This window comes from Phyllostomus hastatus, unplaced genomic scaffold, assembly GCF_019186645.2.
Source record: "Phyllostomus hastatus isolate PE091 unplaced genomic scaffold, TTU_PhHast_1.1 phas_contig_150, whole genome shotgun sequence".
NCBI classification, from domain to species: Eukaryota; Metazoa; Chordata; class Mammalia; order Chiroptera; family Phyllostomidae; genus Phyllostomus; species Phyllostomus hastatus.
The window spans coordinates 24,374,452-24,393,623 of record NW_025333611.1 but is presented as its reverse complement, the minus strand read 5'-3'; the positions used below and the strand labels follow the sequence as shown (position 1 = coordinate 24,393,623).

Genomic DNA, 19,172 nt, shown 5'->3' with positions numbered 1-19,172 from the left:
CCAGCTTCAGGTATGGCTAGCTCCAGGCATTCAAAAGTCATGTGGATAGTCTTTTATTGAATTTCTACAGTGTTCCTTGGGGTTAGAACAATGAACTGTATGCCCACCTCATAGAGCTCATGATGTAGGAGCTGAGATGCAGAAGGTAAAAAAGAATTCTAAAGAATGTGATATGTGTAATAATAGAGACACTTACAAAATAAAAACCATAATTCAGAGGAGAAAATGGCAAATATTTATCAGGAGATGTAAACAAGAACTTCATTTAAAGTTAAACGTTGAATATTGTTTTGAAGGAGAAGCAGGAATTTTGTAGATAGACAAATTGATGAGAAATGGTTAATTGCCTCAGATATGGCATTTGGGAGATCTGTATTTGAGTCCCAGCTCTGGGGGGTCTTAGTTTCCTTGTGTGGAGCTACTGAGTTCATAGCATTGTCATGAGGGCCTGATGAGTGGCGGGTGCACAGAGCTTACACGGGGCCTGGCCCAGCGTGAGTCCTCCCTGCCTGTCAGCTGTCACTCCGCTTGTGTAGACTGCCCTGTTGGACCTGACTACTGACACATAGAACTTGGAATTAGGGGTTGGCATCAGCCACAGTAAAGCCAGCTGGCATTTATTGAGTGCTTACTGTGTACCATATGCTTCATTCAGAGCTTCATTTGACTTATCAAATCTTCCCTACAGCCCCAAGTAGTAGGAAAATCATCATCCTCATCTCACAGATTAGGAAACAGAAGCTTTGAGAATTTAAGGGGTCTGCCAGTATAAGCAGGTTAGTGAATGGTGGCTGAGTATCCTCCCTCCCAGGCTATCTTATTCCAGTGCTGTGGGTGTAAGCATTATACTCTATCTCCTCTTACTTAGCACACCATTATTAACCCCCTCCCCACCATGGTCTTGGCTTCTGGGTGCCCCTGCTGACCCCCATTCTGAGTGCCACACCACTTCTTCTAAAGACATGGTTTGGAGTGCTCCAGTGTTTGTGTATGGTCAGGTGCTATGCTGCTACTCTGGGCATTAATCTCTCGGACCCTGTGCTTCCTTGCAGGTGAGCCTTCCAGGTGGTCATCCTCCCATTGTGATTGCTGCTGCAAGAACGGCAAGGGGGACAAAGAAGGGGAGAGTGGCACGTCCTGCAATGACCTCTCCACCTCCAGCTGTGACAGCCAGTCTGAGGCCAGCTCTCCCCAGGAGACGGTCATCTGTGGGCCCGTGACTCGCCAGACCAACATCCAGACTCTGGACCGCCCCATCAAGAAGGGCCCCGTGCAGCTGATCCAACAGTCCGAGTTGCGGCGGAAGAGCGATCTGCTCCGGACTCTGACTTCGGGCTCCAGGGAGTCGAACATGAGCAGCAAAAAAAAAGCTGTCAAGGAGAAGCTCTCAATTGAGGAAGAGCTGGAGAAATGCATCCAGGATTTCCTCAAGATCAAAATTCCAGACCGGTTCCCCGAGAGAAAACATCCTTGGCAATCTGAACTGTTAAGGAAGTACCATCTATAGGGCAGGGCTTGGGGGGTGGGAGGATATATAAACCGTGTAAGCATTTGGGAAGTCAACGTCCTAAAGGAAATTCACATTTGCAAAGAAAAACAACAACTGACAATACACATTTGTTAGAACACAATGCCCACTGATATACTACTGCCTATTTACCTGATTCACCTTAACACGTAACTTCACAGGGTAGATTTCTTTCCAGACGTGAAAGTGTAAGAAAACCTTTTTTGGCTCGTTTATTTGTTTGTTTGTTTGTTAACTTGGTCCCATGTGCTGAGTACCTTACACGTAATGAGAACCAGCTCCAGGAGAGTAGCTGAGGGTTCTTGGGAGTCATTTATCCCAGACTGGCTTTTCTCTCATCTCCTACCTCCCTCCCTTGAATGGGAGCGTGGTAGAAAGATATCTGGCCTAATGGCATATGTTGGATTGTTTTCATTTTCCTTTTCCATTTCTTAATGGGGAGGGGGGATGGCAGATTTGTATGGCTTCTCAGTCCAATCTATGACGTGACAGTTTCTGTGGACTCTGTATGCCTGAGGGTTTGCGCAACGCAAGTATAAAGAAGTATGTAAACGCACACACAGCGCACAGGAGCCCAGGGCCCAGACGGCTGACAGGGTGCCCTGCTCCCAGCAGGCACTGTCTCGGAGCCCCGCACCCAGAGGAGCCTCTGCTCTTTCCTTAAAACCCTTCTGGGAAGATTTCCCAGCCTCTCTTGGCAACACTTTCTAGCATCAAATAACCCTCATCCTCCAGAAATCGTTTTATTTCAAAATTAACACCCTCAGGCCCCATTTTACTAAGTTGCTCTTTCTCTGCAATCAGAGAGAGTGAGAAGAGGTAGTCAAACACTTTTTGTATTAAACAAACATTCCTATCCACAAAACCCCCTACTCAATGGCCTTCCTTACCCGGTGTAGTTCCCGCTGTGGCCTTCCCACACAGTCCACATTAAATTCTCTGCACTCCCATGTAACTGTGGAAACAAGAACACCACACAGTTCACACTTGAATCAGGGTCCAGCCTTTTGCTTCTTTAAGAGGGAATTGTATTCTTCACGCCTCCGAATGATCACTCGTAAGTTTGCACAACTGCAGTATGACATTGCTGCTTTCCTGTAGACAGCTGTGTTTGCGCTGGGATTCTGGGACTTGGCTGTGTCCATACGAGGACTGGCTGTCATGTCTAAACATGCTCTCGTGTCTAAACAACCCAACCAGATATCTGGAGCTCCAAAACTGAGGTTTTGACTTTCTAAATTATCTTTTGTGATTGCATCCTTGACCTTTATAGACACAGCCAAAAATAAACTGTTAATAGCCATCCAGCCATGTGACTCTGAGTCTATTAATGCACCAATAGCTTTTCCATGGACTTGTGGTAAATGAAGATTAAGAGACCAGGTTTTATTTTTAGCATTCCTCATGCATTTCAGTGGGAACTGAAAAATAATTGGTCAACATTATTTTTGTGCCAAGTACTCCTAATATTTTAAATGGTGTGTTTGTATGTCTGTGTATGTATCACAGGTAATAAAGGCAACTGGATGATGTCTGTAGGGGGGAAATAATGACCAATTGCTTCCTTTGGAAATCTTTTATTGATGCCTTTTTATTATGTAAGAGTCTTGATTCCTATTATGAGTGCCCATTAGCACAGGCCTCTCTTTCTGAATTTTTGTAATTCTTGCCTTTACACCTGTGCAACAGACTCAGCCAGTGTTTCCTTGTCATGATGGTTTGAATAGAGTGTAAAGTTTTACTTAAGTGAAAAAGAAGGTGTATTGGAGAGTTGAGTTGTCAAGAGAATAATGATTTATGAGTTTAAGTGGTTTTTCTTTTATGCATTAATATATTAGCAGATATTTGCTCTTAACTGCAACATAGTTTTGCAAAGCTTACCAATATGTCTTCATTGTTTTCAATGCTTCCTAACAACACATCAAAATACCATCCTACTCATAATAAAGGATCCTGCAAAGAATCAAAGAACTTAGTAGGTCAAGAAAAAGTTGAATTTGATGAAAATACCCTCAAATTTACTTTGGTCAAATGACTCTTGTGACCCTCCTAGAAGTGCTGTCAGAGTTGGGCTTACCCAAATGACCAAGGTCCCAGCCTCCTCCAATTTCAGACCCGACTTGAATGGCATGGAGATGAAGATACCCTTGTAGGAAGTGGAGAACTAATGTGACAGGAGTCGGCCCACTGCTTTGACTACATACTTTAAATAGGAAATCAAATGCATCAAAGAAATTGTCATGGCGTTTTTTCTGTCCCTTGACCTGTCATGACTGTTTTCTGCATAGGCACTCTGTACCCTCAGTGAACCCAACTAGGGCAGAAAAGCTGTTTAAAACAAAACATCATCATCCGGCTCTGTCACTCACCCCACGTAGACCAAACACCTAAGACCACAGGATGCTCATTTGCTTGGCTGCTGCTGTAGAGATGGACGTAGGTCTGGTCAGGAGGAAAACTCTGAGGAGACACCGAGTAAGCGGCCACCTTCAGACCGAGTTTGAGTGGAATTGTTAAGAAGTGATGTGTATGTAGCCTGCGATGTGGAAAATGAGTTCTGAGCAAGGGAGTTATGGATTAAATTCTCTAGCGGTAGTCACTGGTAGTCACTGTGATTCAGGCCTGTTTCCCTGAACTTAAAATTCTTTTGAGAACTTTTAGCTCAATTCTGGACAGAACAGTATCGGTGGCTCCCTTCTTGAATACTGGTTATGACAAGGGCCGTAAGTTGCTGATATGAAGAAATGAATAGCATCCAGTAGGTCGAGTAAATGAGGAGTCACTCGTGCAGAGACCCAGCCTGGGTTGCCTCCTAGGAAACCCTGCTGTCTAAAATAAGGTGAACTTGAGGAGGTTGTCCCCTACATGTGTGTGGTTCTCCTGAAGGCAGACACATATATGTATAAAGTCCTCCTAAGCCCCATCAAGAAGGGAGTGACCTGTGTTCATCAGAAAAAGGGGAAGACAGGAGAGCAAACCGTGAGATCCTGTGGTAGTGTGTGCTCTCCCTCCCCCTCCCCCGCTAGGAAAAAACTGCACTGATATGTGGGCATAAAACGGCAAAGTGACATGGCTTCCAAAGTGCACAGTGATGTTATCCTTTGTAATTGTAGGCACCATTATCTTGCTGGAAGTGCATGCGTGGCAAATTAAAATAAAAGGGGAACGATGCACAAACCCTAAGTGTTCCCCTCACTCTTTCTTCCTCCCTAGCTATGTTTACCCCGAACCAGTTCATTTGGGGGGTGCATATTTATTAAAGGGGAGTCAACATGGGGTTTTCACTTTTCAGTTGGCCTTGTTTGGTTCTGAGGCACCTTCCCCCGTAGGCACAGATGTGTGTCGTTCATTCCGGGTCCTCTGAGTTGCCACTGCTTGAGCTTCTGGAATACTTTTGCTTTTCTGGGTTTTCAATTCCTCTCTGATTATCCTTTGTCTATGCCAAGCAAAACATTCTCCAGTGAGAAAATCAAAGGCATATATGATGTTTTGCAAAATTACTTGATTCCAGCTCCCATGAACGGGAGCCAAACTTTGATTCTCATACATTTTCCTTCACTACAGTTTCCACCTTCCCACTCTGTGGTTTCCACAGTGAATTAACCCAGGGCACTTGAACCCTGGTATTTCTGCTGTGCCCTGGAAGATGTCAAGCTGTGGAATCTGACTAACCTTGGCCTGCTAGGTGATCTTTACTAGAATTACTGAGACTCTTTGTGAACTCTCAGGTGGAATTCTTTGTCACCTTCGCCTGACATAGCAATTTTCAAAGGAAAAATGAAGACAGTTATTTTTTCCCCCCAGTGACACTCTGGAAGATAAATGTGGTTTTTTTCCCCCAATTTACATGCTGAGTTACAGGTGCAGCATGGACCATTTCTCTCTCTAATGTCTTGATATTGGTGGTATCTTGCAATCTCAATGGCCCACTGTTTCAATTCTTTTTTTATTTTCTTCTATGTTGTCAAAATACTGCACTAGAGGAAGAATCAGAATGAGCATCCTGTGTTCCAAATTAACATCAAGTTAGGTGTCGTTTGTGTAGGATGACACAGTGATTAATGTCTGCAGAGAAGTTAGACCGGATGAAACCTGCTGGAATGAGTCTGATTTATATTGCTTTCATCATTCTGGTTCTCGATGAAGTGGTTATTACTCTCCACCTCTACTGAAAGAATAGAGTCTTAAACTTTAATAATCACAGTGTCTCAATGTGACCACAGAAAGTATTTGTCTTAAACGTCTGTTTTTGTCACTTTGCTATATACATCAGCATGGAGGTTCTTTCTTCAGTGACCTCCATCGCAAACTGTTTGGCAGTGTTTTTCAACCCTTGGTGTGCCCAAAAGTCACGTGTGGCACTTGTTAAAAATTCCTACATCTAACCCCTGAGAGTCTTCAGAAACATCAAGTAGGGCCAAGGAATCTGCATTTGGGGCTAGTATTCTTAATAATTTGGATGGGGTGGTCTGTGGACCTTACTTCAGGAAACTCTGCTATTTTAGAGACTACACAGGGGTCAGCTTGTCTCTCACTTGCTAGTGGCACTTCCTTTCCACTACAAATACAGCAGAGCGTGCATTGCCTGCTAAGAGAAAAGGCCCAAAGAAGCCCACCCCAGGGCTAGGGCAGAGTGAGTTTCCGAGATCGTTTTGTCCTTCTGTCCGTCATCCATAACCTCTTGTCCATTTTGCATGTGCTTGTACCTTTTGCTTATTTATTTATTTTTACTGAACTAAAAGCCTGTATAAATAGTTCTGCCCCTGGGTAGAGGGGAGCACATCTCTGAGTGAGATGTATCCTAATGATGCCCAACAGGCAATAAAAACAATGAACTCACCCAAGGAGAGAAGGAGAGCTCATCTCCAGGCCCCTAGGCAGTGGGAGTCAGGAGCTGGAGAGTGATCTCTAATTCTACCCTGTGTGAGGACCCGTGAGGTGGGTCCATTATGAACATATGCACGTGTCACTGATAGCACTATACGATGATCAGTGGATTTAGCTGTGTTTCACCGGTAAAATGCTTTGAAGTGCTATGTTTGTCCAATTTGACTCACACAGGACTATGGAGCTCTCAGAGAGTTGAAGACCCTGATCCCCAACATTAACTAAAAACTTCAAGCAAACCCTGGAGGGAGACTAAATATAAAAAGAGAAATAAAGAGTGACTTTAAACTAGTGGTCATATTCCGTGTATGATGGCACGGAGTTCTGTAACTTTCTAGTCTCTCTGACGGGGGGAGATGGCCCTACCCTGACTGTTTGGACAGAAGCCTTTTGGAGGGCTTCAGTGGTCTGGCTCATTCTGCCCCCATAACAATAACTGGGGAGGCACCACTTTCCCTCACCCTGTAAGAAATAGAGAACGAATGGCTTACATTCACGTTTGTCGAGATTGTCAATGAATATTTAGGTACCGCTACTGCCCAAGGAAGGTGGACAATGGTTAATGAAACCAATGAGCTTGAGCCACTAGTTCAGATTACTTGGCCACGATTTCTAAAACTGTGGGGTTTGATTCTGCTTGCCTTCCCTGTTCTACTTCCCAAGGGGGATCCCTTTACTGCCCCAGCTTTATAACCTTTTAAAAACATGTTCCTCTTGTTTGTGAACAAATTATGTTGTTTATTGGCTAAAGAATTTTTGGTTCCTTAACTGTCCTTCTTGATTGACTTTGCAAAGGCGAAGGGAAATGTGCCCTGGCCCAGCAACTATCAAGGGGTTGGTTTGGGGACAGGGGCGGTGATTGTCCTGCTATTCAGCACCTCGGGCCAACTGGAGGATTTAGTAAGTCTCCTTTCTCCTGCAGCCTCTTCCGTCTTGTCAGTTTATTCTTGGCATTGACCTTTAAGGTAATTCGCCTGCATTTGGACAATAAAAACCAACATTACTCCCGACTGTCTCCCTGCGAGTGTGGACTCCATCCATCACATGTGGAAGCAGGGTTGATGCACTAGTAGTGGAGAAGGTTTGCTTTGTAATTGCACTCATGGGTGAGCATGTGAGCACATAAGTGTGCATGTACACACACATGCAGTTTTTAGGTTTGTGGTGAGTCAGTCATTGGCTAAGGCCGGTGGAGACAGTCTTGAGTTACAAAGTTTCACAGTTTTTACCTCAGCACAGCAGTAGCTACTGAGGGTGTTGGTCCTTGAGAATGTTGAGTAAAGCTGATCTCCTGATGTGAAATTCAAACAGGTTTCTGGGTAAAAGTCAAACTTATTTTCATTTGTATAGTGAACTAGTGGTGACTTCCTCAAAAAATGAAAAGAAAGGAACAAGAAAGAGAAAAGGAATGTTTTGAAAGCTAAAACAAATTGAGGATTCACATGGGGCATCTGTAGTTTCTCTCAGCTGCAGGCAGTGGTCAGTGGTTTGCGGCTGTGTGTGAGAGACTGGAACAATGTCACTGGATGCTGTCTCTGATTCGGTGGGTTATGTGCATTTAAGGTGGTGACTGTCACGGGGGGTTGATTTTGCATCCCACGGGACATTTGGCAATGCCCGGGGACAGTTTTGATTGTTGTGATGTGAGAGGTGTTACAGGCATTGCATGAAAAAAGACCAGGGCTGCTGTTAAACACCCTACGGTGCACAGGGGAGCCCCACAGTGAAGGATTATCCAGCCCCACATGTCAATAGGACTGAGGTTGAGAAACCTGAGTTAAGTAAGGGTTGGCTCAAATTTTTCAAGGCATTCTTACCATGTAGACAAAGGCCTTTGGATCAAGAGATAGGAAGAAATAGAAGAAGAATAATTAATCATTGGTACCACCTTAAAGCTGTCCAGGGTTTACCTGACATTAAATACAACTATCTCTTTGTACAGGTGTAATTTAGAGGGAGATTTAGAGGGAGAAATGCATCCCTTTTTCCCGGGCTGCGGTGGTGATGGGCAGGCCTGTGGTCTAGGTCTCAGTGTTCTGCTTCAGTCTCTTTCTGCTTCTGAAAAATGATAACTCAGTGAAGACAGAAACCTTCTAACAGCTAAATGTGTTTGTTACGAAGCACAACGGGAGCACTCTCAGTTCACCTGACCCTTTCAGAGATGTTTTGAACCTGATTAATGGCAAACAGAAGGTGCTCTCAGAAATGAAACGGATAAAAGGGAGCAACTAGGGTTAGAAGATGCCAGTGATTTCATTGCCTTTGACTGCTCATTGTGGACTTCGTTTAAGCTTAGCCCCTCACTAGCGATAACCCTTTGATCTTGGAAAACATGATCCTCTGACTCACACAGGTGACCCCATGCCCTCGTCTTCAAAGATACAAAAAGTCTAAGCACAGATCCTGGCTACTTAGCCTTATGTCATGTGTATGTACTGACTTTATTAGGACACAAAACATATTTGTGTCTTAAATAATTTGACATTTTTCTTTTAATTTATCATCTCAACCTCCCAGTAATAGAATAAAGGCTGGCACATTCTATCCCCATTGCATACAGGGGAAACTGAGGACCCAGGGAGCTGGTTAGCATAAATTTATTCATCTGTTCATTCATCGATTCAGCAGGTATTTGCTGCATGCATTTGATCCTGCAGGTCACCACGGTGAGATTCTGCTAGAGAATCAAACTTGGGATATAGAACTTGAATTCAGATTGCCTAAATCTAGACTGACATTATTTCCTTATGTAGTTCTGATCAACATTCTAGACTTATAGTTTAAATATGGTTATAAATAATGTATATTAAGGAATTACTATTATGTACTGGAAACTCCACTAAGTGCTTCATATGCCCTAGCACTGTCTGACCCAGTGAAATGGGCCCTGTTCTCATCCCCTTTTGCAGGTGAGGTAAAGGATAGGGAAAGGGGCACATAATTCCACAGTGGCAGGTCCAGTTTATCCTCTGGGTTAAGCCACCCAAAGGCTGATGGCTTAACCACATCGCATCATAACCTTTTCCCGCCGCATTTCTCATTTCCTCTACTCCATGCAAAAGGCAGTGAGGAAGAATCCAGACTGACACCCTCCTGAACATTATTGACTATTTTCAATGGCAAACTCCGATAGCAGGCATCTCCCCAGGAAACAAAGGAAAGGCAGACTTGGAGGGGTACTTTTACCTAGCACAAACTGTACTTTATGGCACAAGGCTGATCGAGGGGCAGCAATATGGTAGACCAGGCAGCTGGTGAGCACTGATACCCTGTGAAACCCAAAGCGGCCAGATAGCTTCCCCCCAGGAGGACTGCACCTGCCACCACTCATGGTGCCATTTCCATGTTACTGGGGCAAATTTCATGAGAAGTGAAGTAGGCAGATGTGCCTCTGTGTGTGTGTGTGTGTGTGTGTGTACAAGAATGTATCTGCCATTGTCATCTTTTGGCTTTTTAAGCAGTCGTGGGCTTTGTTCAAGACAGGTCAGGAATCCAGGTGTGACTGGCTGCTCCCAGCATCTTGTCACCACTGTGCTAAGTTGGGAACATGAGAGACAGCTGCAGAAAAGAGGCGGCACTGAGATATGTGAGTGTGCACGAGAGGCGTGTGTGTGTGTGTGTGTGCATGTGTGTTGCCTATGTGTGTTCATGTAGAAAATTTTGTGTATATGTGTATATATATTTGTACATCCAAATGTATATAGCTATAGCTATACTTATGTATACATACATAAATGAATCTCATAGTTTGTAACTTTGGAATTTTGAGTTTGACAAATGATGATGATTTATATTTGGTTTTCTAGATAGTTTAATATAGTTATATTTTCCAAAATTCTCTTTAACTAGGAGTGTATGAATTTATTTATGGTACAGAAACTATGATTAAAATACTTTGGTTTAACATCTATTGATACAAAACCAAACAAAAGTGCATTTGAGGAAAAGCCAAGCTCGTAAAAACTGGCTTTCTTATTTGAATCATTTGTTGGAATTTCAAACTGTGTTGCAAACATGTTCATTCGAAAGAAGAACCATCCTCACTGAATGAATGTGATGACGTTTAGGGAGAAAATAAAAACACGTCGGTCTGTGACAGCACGACTCCGATGGCCATCGTGCTGATGGCACTTCACCAACACTTCGGTTCCTTCACTTCTCTCCTCACTGGTTTTTACGTCATCATTCATGGGGGTCCCTGTAGCCCTACTCACTTTGTAGTTGGAGCTAATGATCTGTTTAATTATTTTAAACCTGTAGTAAATAATTTATAACATGTACATTGTAAATATATATGAAAGCTCAAGGGCACATTGTAATAATAACCAAACACTTTCTGAACTCCTGCAAATAACCCTTGCAGCCTGTTTCAAACAGATACCATAATAGTTGCTCAAAGAAGGAACAAAATAGTGAAATGAAAGAAAATATTAATGATCTATTTTGGCATCCTGTGGACATAATGACCAAATGACAAAAATTTGGGTACTCTTAAGGAGACAGTAACTTATGTTTTCATTCATAGTGATGTGCTTTGCATATTTTGAAGACTGTGAAAAGTGTTTTTTGGTCAACCTATGCAAACCAGAATGTTGGCACACGAGCCCAGACCGTCAGAGCCTCAGCCCGGCTCTCGGCCCAGGGCTCAGCTGAGAGTCTGAGCGCAGAGGCCCCTCCTCCCGGGGACCTGTCAGGTCGGCTCACACAGTCAGAAGCCTCTGCAATCTAATCCAGCACGATGGTTCATTTTTTTCCTCATAAGCTCCCTGGAGATGTGATCTTAAAAGCGTATGAAAGAAAATTAATTTCTTAGCAATCAAATGTTCTAATTAGGTTTAAGAACACGTGAAGAAGGACTGGCTGTTTTTCTGAAAGTTTTGGAGCACAGAGGAAGGTTTTACATTATCTCTGGCTTCAGGTTCCTCTAACATTTTCTTTCATTTATTTATTTGTAATTCCAAAGGAGAATGTTACATCAGGAGAATTTTCCTTAAAATATTCTGCTTAGTTTGGAAACAGACAGATTCACCTATTTTTGTAACCCGTGGGGGGGGGGGGGGGTGAGAGGGGGCGGTGCCCACCCCTCATTACCCTGTTTCTGATCTAGGGAAATGGGTCCGTGAACGAGCCGCGTGGCCTCGTGCATACAAACGCACACAAACGCCGCGCGGGGAAGCCGCCTGCTGAGCGTCCCGCTGGAGGCTGTTCATAGGATCGGCTATGAGTGAGTCACTACTTAGATTAGTGATGGCACTCAGCTTGTTTCTCTTATGGGCACTTAGTCCATGAAATCAAAACTCTTCGAGTTGCCTGAAGGAATTGGACTAATGATCTTAGTTGAATTCCTGTTCCCCACATCATTCAGAACCAGCTGAGCACAAACCTAACAAACAATAATTGGTCCAAATTAAATCGGCATGTTTAAATATTATCAGCACCATCCTGGACACTCTCAAAGACCTTGTTGCTTAGGTTGCATAGAGATCTCCAATACAATCTGCCAGGGAGTTTCAGACTCTTCCTCCCAAGTCGGTTCCAGATGCTGTGAAGGTGACGTCACCACACAGGGAGGAGCCTGTGTTTTGCTGGGGCCAATACTGAGTGGTGTTCTGTTGGGGCTTTGCTCATGTTCCTTTTCCCTGACCTCATTCAAGTGCTTGATGGCCTGGGTCCGTTAGCTGCACACTGATGTATCCCAAGTGACACCCACTGAATTACCTCTTTTCCTTTACAATGCAGTTCGCTTGTACATAAGTGTAATGTCAACTGTTTACAGGTTCTCTTTGTGTATAATTGTGATAGCAGATTTAGCTCAAACTTTAAAGGAATCTGTTTACCGAATGGTGTTCAAATGAATGTGCTTATTGCAATATAAACATCGTTAATTCTGGACTCACACAAATGCATGTCTACACGTCGCCAACTCCCAGCAGCTCGGTTATCCAGCAGTCTGTGAATAGCAAATATACATAACCTACTGTGACTCTGATAACTCAGTGACTGTTATTACCTTGGTATGTAACACTGTAGATTTTAGCCTGCTGTATTTCTTTCTTACCTATTTGTTTTTGCGAGAGAAACATGGTAAAAGATAGTACTACTAATTGTCCCAATGGAATTGCACACCGTTTTGGTGACCATTGGTCCACCCAAAAGGCAGCTGCCTATTGCTGGGACAATGGCCCTGAGCAACAGATAAATACATACATACATATCTATGTTTGCAACATCTACAATGCTAATTACTACCATCTATTCTCACTGCCAATGGAACAAATTACTATTTTCTCTGGAATCACTGATGGATATAAAAACCTTAATTTGCTATTAACTGCTTTCCTGTTCTGTTCAGTTGTTATAATATGGTAAATGATACAGGTGCAGTATCAGTATTGTAAAACTGTGTGGTAAAAACTACAAAAGTTATTCTGTGGATATATTTTAAGAGGCAGACAAGAAGATATATTTCAGATTTCTTGTGTGAATATAATTACAGACATAGGTAACTATTTTTATGTGTTTCCATAAATGACTCCATTTCATATACATTGTAATTTAGCACTGATCATAATAAATCATTTGGTAACATTTAGTTGTTATATATCTATATCTATTTTCAATATTCATAAGAGACTGATGATTCAACATTATTTCATGCTAGCTCAAGAATTCTAGATGAAAGGTAATTACCATGGCAATTAGTTTACTTCTGGTTTGCCGTGGCAGCTTGCTGGATGGGGGCATAAAAAAGGAGACCTAATAAGCTGGTTATTTAGAACTCAGGAGTGAGGCTGCGAGGAGGTGAGGCTTTGCCTCTGTCTCTTCTCAGTGGGGGGGGCTTTACATTGTCAAGCCTCATTAAACCTCAGTTTCCTCATCTGTAAATAGGGAATAAAAATAATAGATACCTTATAAGGTTCCTGTGAGAATTATAGTAGATAACCCAAGTAGAGCATTTAGTACAGCATCTGTTACATTAAATAAATGTGTGATAGTCCCTATTCATCCTTTTTATTATTACCCAAAATGCACATTTAGAAAAGGAGTTCAGCTTCAACACTCAGAACATCTATCTATTGTCTGTATTTGTATCTCAATCTATTTACATATCTATATATCTACATACTATATATCTATATCTCTCTGTATAATTTTTATCTTTAGCCTTTTAGGGCATTGCCTACAGATCCAAGCATTTAGTATATTTTCTAATCAAAAGGGAAAATTATAAGGAGAAAAAAGAGAATTCTACAGCTTGGAGGAGCTTAAGAAGTAATTTAGCCTTTCACCGCCGTGAGGTGTAAGCGGCAGAACACTTGTTTAAAGTATGCACTGAAAACAGGAAGGGAATCAGATGATGCACGACCTGGGAAATGCAACCCTTTGCACCCTCCCTTTTATAATTTTGAAATGTGCCTTCTAGTTAAAGCTCTGGGAGTTAGGCAGTGAAGGTGATTTCAAACTTTATTTAACCCAGAATCTCCCAGACTTCCCTCACCAGAGAGCCTTCCGGTGTTGAGGTATACACGCTGGGAAATTTAGCCCAGTCTCCTCCTTGTAGGAGCTGGGGCCCAGAGATGGGGAGGGAAGGGTTGCAGGTGTGGAGGTCCTGGGTCCAGAAGCCCCTCTCTCCACTCAGGCTACAGCACTTCCTCCCAAACCTCTCTCATATCAATGACTGACAATGACAATGGCTTTGTTCTAGAAAGCCCTTCTAAATTCACAACATCTGTCCTGCACAGACCCAAGGTGAGAGTCCCACGTGGCACTGAAAGCCAGGCAGGTGTAAGGTGAGGACCCAGCATAAGAAGTCCTTCCTCAGACTCAGTCACCTCTGAGATTGCTCAGGGTCAGGACCTGCTTGGGCTGCCCTAAGCTATTATTAGAGATGGTTGCCATGGTGACACAGATGCTGGACCATGCTGTCCCTCAGCCACCAGAGAAATCTGAGCTTAGATAAACCAAAGTAGGAGAGGGGTTTGGAGGGGAATTTTATTATGAATTCTTCTGTGGGAAGCTGTGGATTTTCCTCCTGAAAACGTAGACAGAAACCCCCCCCCGTGCTGAGAAATTGCTCAAGTAGAGCCAAAACCTCATTAACTGCAAGTCACCGAGAAAGGCTCTGTCCCCACTGTCCCAGAACAATATAAGCCATGAAGGGTACACACCAAGGGCAAGGTTGGCTACAGGCTTACAGGCCACAGCTTTGAAGGGTGAGCAACAGCAAGGAATTGGTTTGTCCCCATTGTTCTGCACTAAGTGCTCCTCAAATCAAAGGTCCCAAGGCCACTCCTGGAACCTCTGCCATGTGGGTAGTGAGGACCAAGGCTGCTCTCTCTACTGACCTGGGATCCTGGATGGAAAGGACGGTGTGTGGGGAGCCCACCCAGGACTATGTGTTGGAGAACCAGGAGGAAGACTCCCCCTCAAGCTCTTTGGATAGACTTGGGTGGTATATGTCTTTATCCATCTCAGCCCTGTAGTTCCAAAGACCTACACACAGCATCATCCAAAAACTCACCTATCTGATGAATTGAGTTGAACAGGACTTGATCAGAAGGATCATAGCTTTTGGAAGGAGGGCAGTGAAACAGGGAAAAATACCACCTTCTCGGATAATATGTCCCCCTCTAATTGCAGGCCAAAGGCAGCCTTCGCTCCCGTGCCTACAAAACACCCCAAGTCCTGTCAGTCTTGGCCCCTATGGCCACTGCCACAGGACACGTCATTATTGGTGTTTACCCTGGTAGCGGTGGATAACAACCCCTAGCCAGGCAGATGCCCTTGGCTTCAAATAGACCAGACTCGCCTTTAGAAGCTTAAGAATCACAATGGGTCCACAGCAAAGGCCCAGGTTTTCCAAATGCTCCCAATCCCTGAGAGCTTCAGGCACATCCAGGAAGCTGTAGCTTAGTCTCAGTAACCTTGTCGTGAAAGTGTTAGAAAGAAAGTCTTCAGCTTGTTTCCCCCTTTCTGCTGGCTCGAGATATGCCCCGTCCTCAGAATTACAAGAAGGAAAAAACTATTCAGCTTAAAGGTAGATGATGTACTGAGTGGGACTGCTGCTCCTCTGTGAGCGGGCCTGGGCTCCAATGTGCTGTCGGACCCCACGGACTCCCTGGTGTTTTGAAGCAGTGAGATCTGCCACCTCCAAGATGCAGAATCGCAACACCACTCAAGCCTCTAACACAAACAGGCGATTCTTGTCTCTGTCTCTCCTGACTTCTCCAATTTTGTTTGCCTCTTTGCATTCTTGTTTCTCTCTTTATCCTGTTTGCTCTTTGTATGTCTGGTATACAAAGTCAACATGTTCCAGAAAACACAGCACCCCTTATCTGACACCCCACCCCACCCCACACTTCTCTCTAGGCCTTTTTTTACTCACCTGATCTGAAAACAAGGACTTGGGAGGCGATGCTTGTATGCATTGTTTTGCCACCTTTCTTCTCTCCTAATGTTTCCCTTGGCTCTGCCTGGTCTCCCACTCAGGGGCATGGATGGGGGCAGGCAGAGGAGGCCGTGGCAGCTCCCACAGGTTGACCATTTCAGATTGTCTTGGAGAAAGAACAGCTGGTCTACTTAAGAGAGAACAAAGGATAAGCAGAAGGTAAGAGGGGTGCTGGCGGATCCTTTTGAGTTGTGGTGTTCCAAAGTTGCTGTGAACAGATCAGCTGTCCTCACTGTTCCTTCTGACAATGGCCCCTCAGGGGGTGGAGTGGATGCCCAAGCTCTTTCCTTGTGAATTTCCTGAGTCCCCAAGTTAGGGACTTGTCTCCTGCCTGACCAGAGGCACAGCTTGTGTTTCAGCAAGCCTGGTGTGGGTCTCCACACCAGGTGTTGTCTTCCACATGGATGCATGGGAAGGGATTGGCAAGGGTGGACAAATAGTGAAGTAATGGGGGCTGGAGATGTTCTTCTTCCCCCTGGCCCCTGGGAAAGAGTGTCTCTCAGTCCCTGGAAATAATGCACTGTTAGGTTTCTTTCATAAAGAGATGGGTGCTCCCCTCTCTCTGCCACGTGACATTAATGCATGCAAGAAGGTATGAAGACGGATACAGAAATGTCAATAACACTGGGTCTGTGTGCCCAAGGTGCGAGAGAGCTTTGCTCCTGGTGGAGTAAGTGGCTCAAATGGTAATTATCTTGATCTGTGGGTCTCTTTGCAAAACCCGGTTCCCATGTCCTTGCTGGGATGAAGTCCACACTGTCAGCTGGCTCCCCAAGGTCCACAGTGAGTATACTTGTTCACCTGAAGTTTCCTGAAGCAGAAGGTCAGGATTTGGAAAGGATCGCCTATTTTCCATGCAGAGCCATCCCTGAACATAGCTTTGCATGAGTCTCTATGGTGATCATGTACTAGCATTGATATTGATGAGATTTTGAGGAAATGCTGAAAATATAACAGCATAAATGTTATATTTTCTTGCAAGACAGCAAAGAAACATGTTCAGTGCAGCCGTTTCCCACAGTTTGTAGTGTAGTCTCTTATCCTTAAATAAGTGCCAATCCAAACAGAAACATCCAAGGGGTATCGTCCTTCCCCCACTCTGTGTTCTACTCTGCTCTGGGTTCTAGTGGGAGGGGTGGGCCCTCCCAGAAACACTGGTGCTTCTAAGGCCCTTTGAAATCATGTAAGCCGGTGGCTCTCAGCTGGATCCAATGTTGCTCTCCAGGGGTCACTCGGAATGTTGCTGTTGCCATAGGTGGGGTGGGGGAGGTCTTGCTGCCTGAATGTAGTGGGTAGGGGTCAGGGATGTTGTTTGACATCCTGCAGTGCATGAAACACCCCTCAACAAAGAATTACCCGGTCTGAAATGTCCAAAGTGCCGCGGCTGAGATGCTGATAGGAGTGGACAGGAGTGTGTGTGTATGTGTGTGTTTGGCAGGAGTTCGTTTCAGCTCAGGCCTCCAAAGGAGTATATGGATAAACAGCCACTGACAAGTTTTCTTCACTCCTAAGGAAATTTCCTTCATGGAGGGCAGGTAATGGTTTGGTTCATTCTACAGTGATTTGGGGCAAAAAACTCACACCACTGAAATCAATTGGTGCTGTGCTGTGGAGTGGGAGAACATACATGTATTTAGAGTTGGCTAAAATTAGTCAAAAAATGTCAACCAAGGCAGTCTTGTGGGAAACAAATAGATTATCCCCAAGAGGCAGTTTGGCAGATACCCTCTAAGCTCTGTGTGAGGTCAGATGGTAGAACCTGGAGGAAGCGCCACTCAGCTGAAATCACACTGAAAAGGAGCAGACGGGGGAAGTGAGGGAAAGGGGAGGGGTCCGGGAACCCTGATTCTCTCAGCTGACACAGGACTCACCGGGGAATTCAGGCGAGTCAGTTAATAGCTCTACAACTTTCTCTCTTATTTGTAAAACAAACTTAATACTTACCAGATACCTTTATGCGATAATTTTCTTGCGTTTAGTCCTCTCCACGACTTAATGACGTAGATATTGTCATCTCCACATTATCTGTGAGGCTCAGAGAGGTCAATTTGCCTGCCTGACGTCACACAGTTAGAAAGTAGCAGAGCCAGGGCTTTGACTTAAGTGTGCTGGTGGCTGTCGTTTCCCTCTTTCCAAGGTCCTGTTTCCTCAGCCTGTGAAAGAGACGATGCATGAGTTTTTGTGTGAAGCTGCCTTGATTTAATGTGCACAGCCTCAGAACAGGAGACCTTTCATAAATGCTGAGCGGTTTCTATCATTATTATTATTTTGATGCTCATGTTCAAAAAACATCCTTTCATTCCTAAAAAACAGCTGCTTAGGGAAGAAATTCACTCGTTAGATAGCAATTATGAAGTAAATGTACAAGGTTCCTTTGGAATAAAAACTCCCCTGATTTCTCTTTTCTGGCTGAACCAAGAGAGTCTTGGGGTCTGAAACCCTGACCTGGAGACAGAAATCAGGCTGGTCCTGCTTAAGCACCCCATTTGCCAAGCAAGGGGCCTTTCTGCCCTCAGGCAAGCAGGTGGGGGTAAATGAAGCCACTAATAACTCCACTGAGCTAAGCACCTCCTCCAAAACCCAGGAGTTGCCTCTCTTCTTGGTTATCAGGAGAGAGATTTTCACTCTCAAAAGACTCTCCAGAGATTCTCAACTATTAGAGTAAATGATCCCCACTGGGGAGGATGAATAATTCAGTGTTAGTGGTAAATCTGGGTGAAACGTAAGTGTGGGAGACACTCTGGGACACGAGTGGCACACAGGGGCAAGTCCCTTGTTGCAGTGTGTTTTGGACTCCAACCCACTGGCACCCCCTCCCATCAGCACCCACGTCCACCAGCACCTGTCAGGCTGCCTGCAAGCCCCATCCTTAGAATCACATCTGTCAAGGCCTCCGAGGCTCTTATTGGAATGCAAATATGACTTGGGGAGCAATTAATGCATGCATATGTTAATGTATATTATTAACACTCTGTTGGTTTATCACATTAGCTGTCCCTCAGAGAGCAGATCTCTCCGGGGTTGGGAGCTACTTTTCCTTTACAGTGGTGTAGAGAAGGACCGCCCAGCAAGGTTGAGTTTCTACGTGGAGCTTAAGAGAGACACGTTAGGACCTGCTTCAGTTTCTACAAACCTGCTCCTGGCTTTGCAAGAAGCCAGGCCCAGAGAGGTTGGGAACTGGCCCCAGGTCCCAGGACCTGGGAGGGAGTGGGGCCTCCACTGAAAACTGGGAGTCCTGGAGCTCAATTCCATGCCAACTGCTCAGAGGCTAGTTAGGAGGAAGGCAGGGCATGCACTAGCCGTGATCAA

The 19,172-nt window shown here is 44.4% G+C and overlaps 1 protein-coding gene across 1 annotated transcript in view; it reads left to right on the top strand.

Annotated features, from left to right (window-relative positions):
• Positions 1–10,033, top strand: part of KCTD16 (potassium channel tetramerization domain containing 16) — a 221,336-nt gene extending 211,303 nt beyond the window's left edge. Inside the window, exon 3 of the mRNA XM_045829272.1 lies at positions 1,053–10,033. Coding sequence (XP_045685228.1) covers positions 1,053–1,507 — 455 coding nt within the window. The 3' untranslated portion in view covers positions 1,508–10,033. The remainder of the gene's footprint in view (positions 1–1,052) is intronic.
• Positions 10,034–19,172: the final 9,139 nt, after the last annotated feature.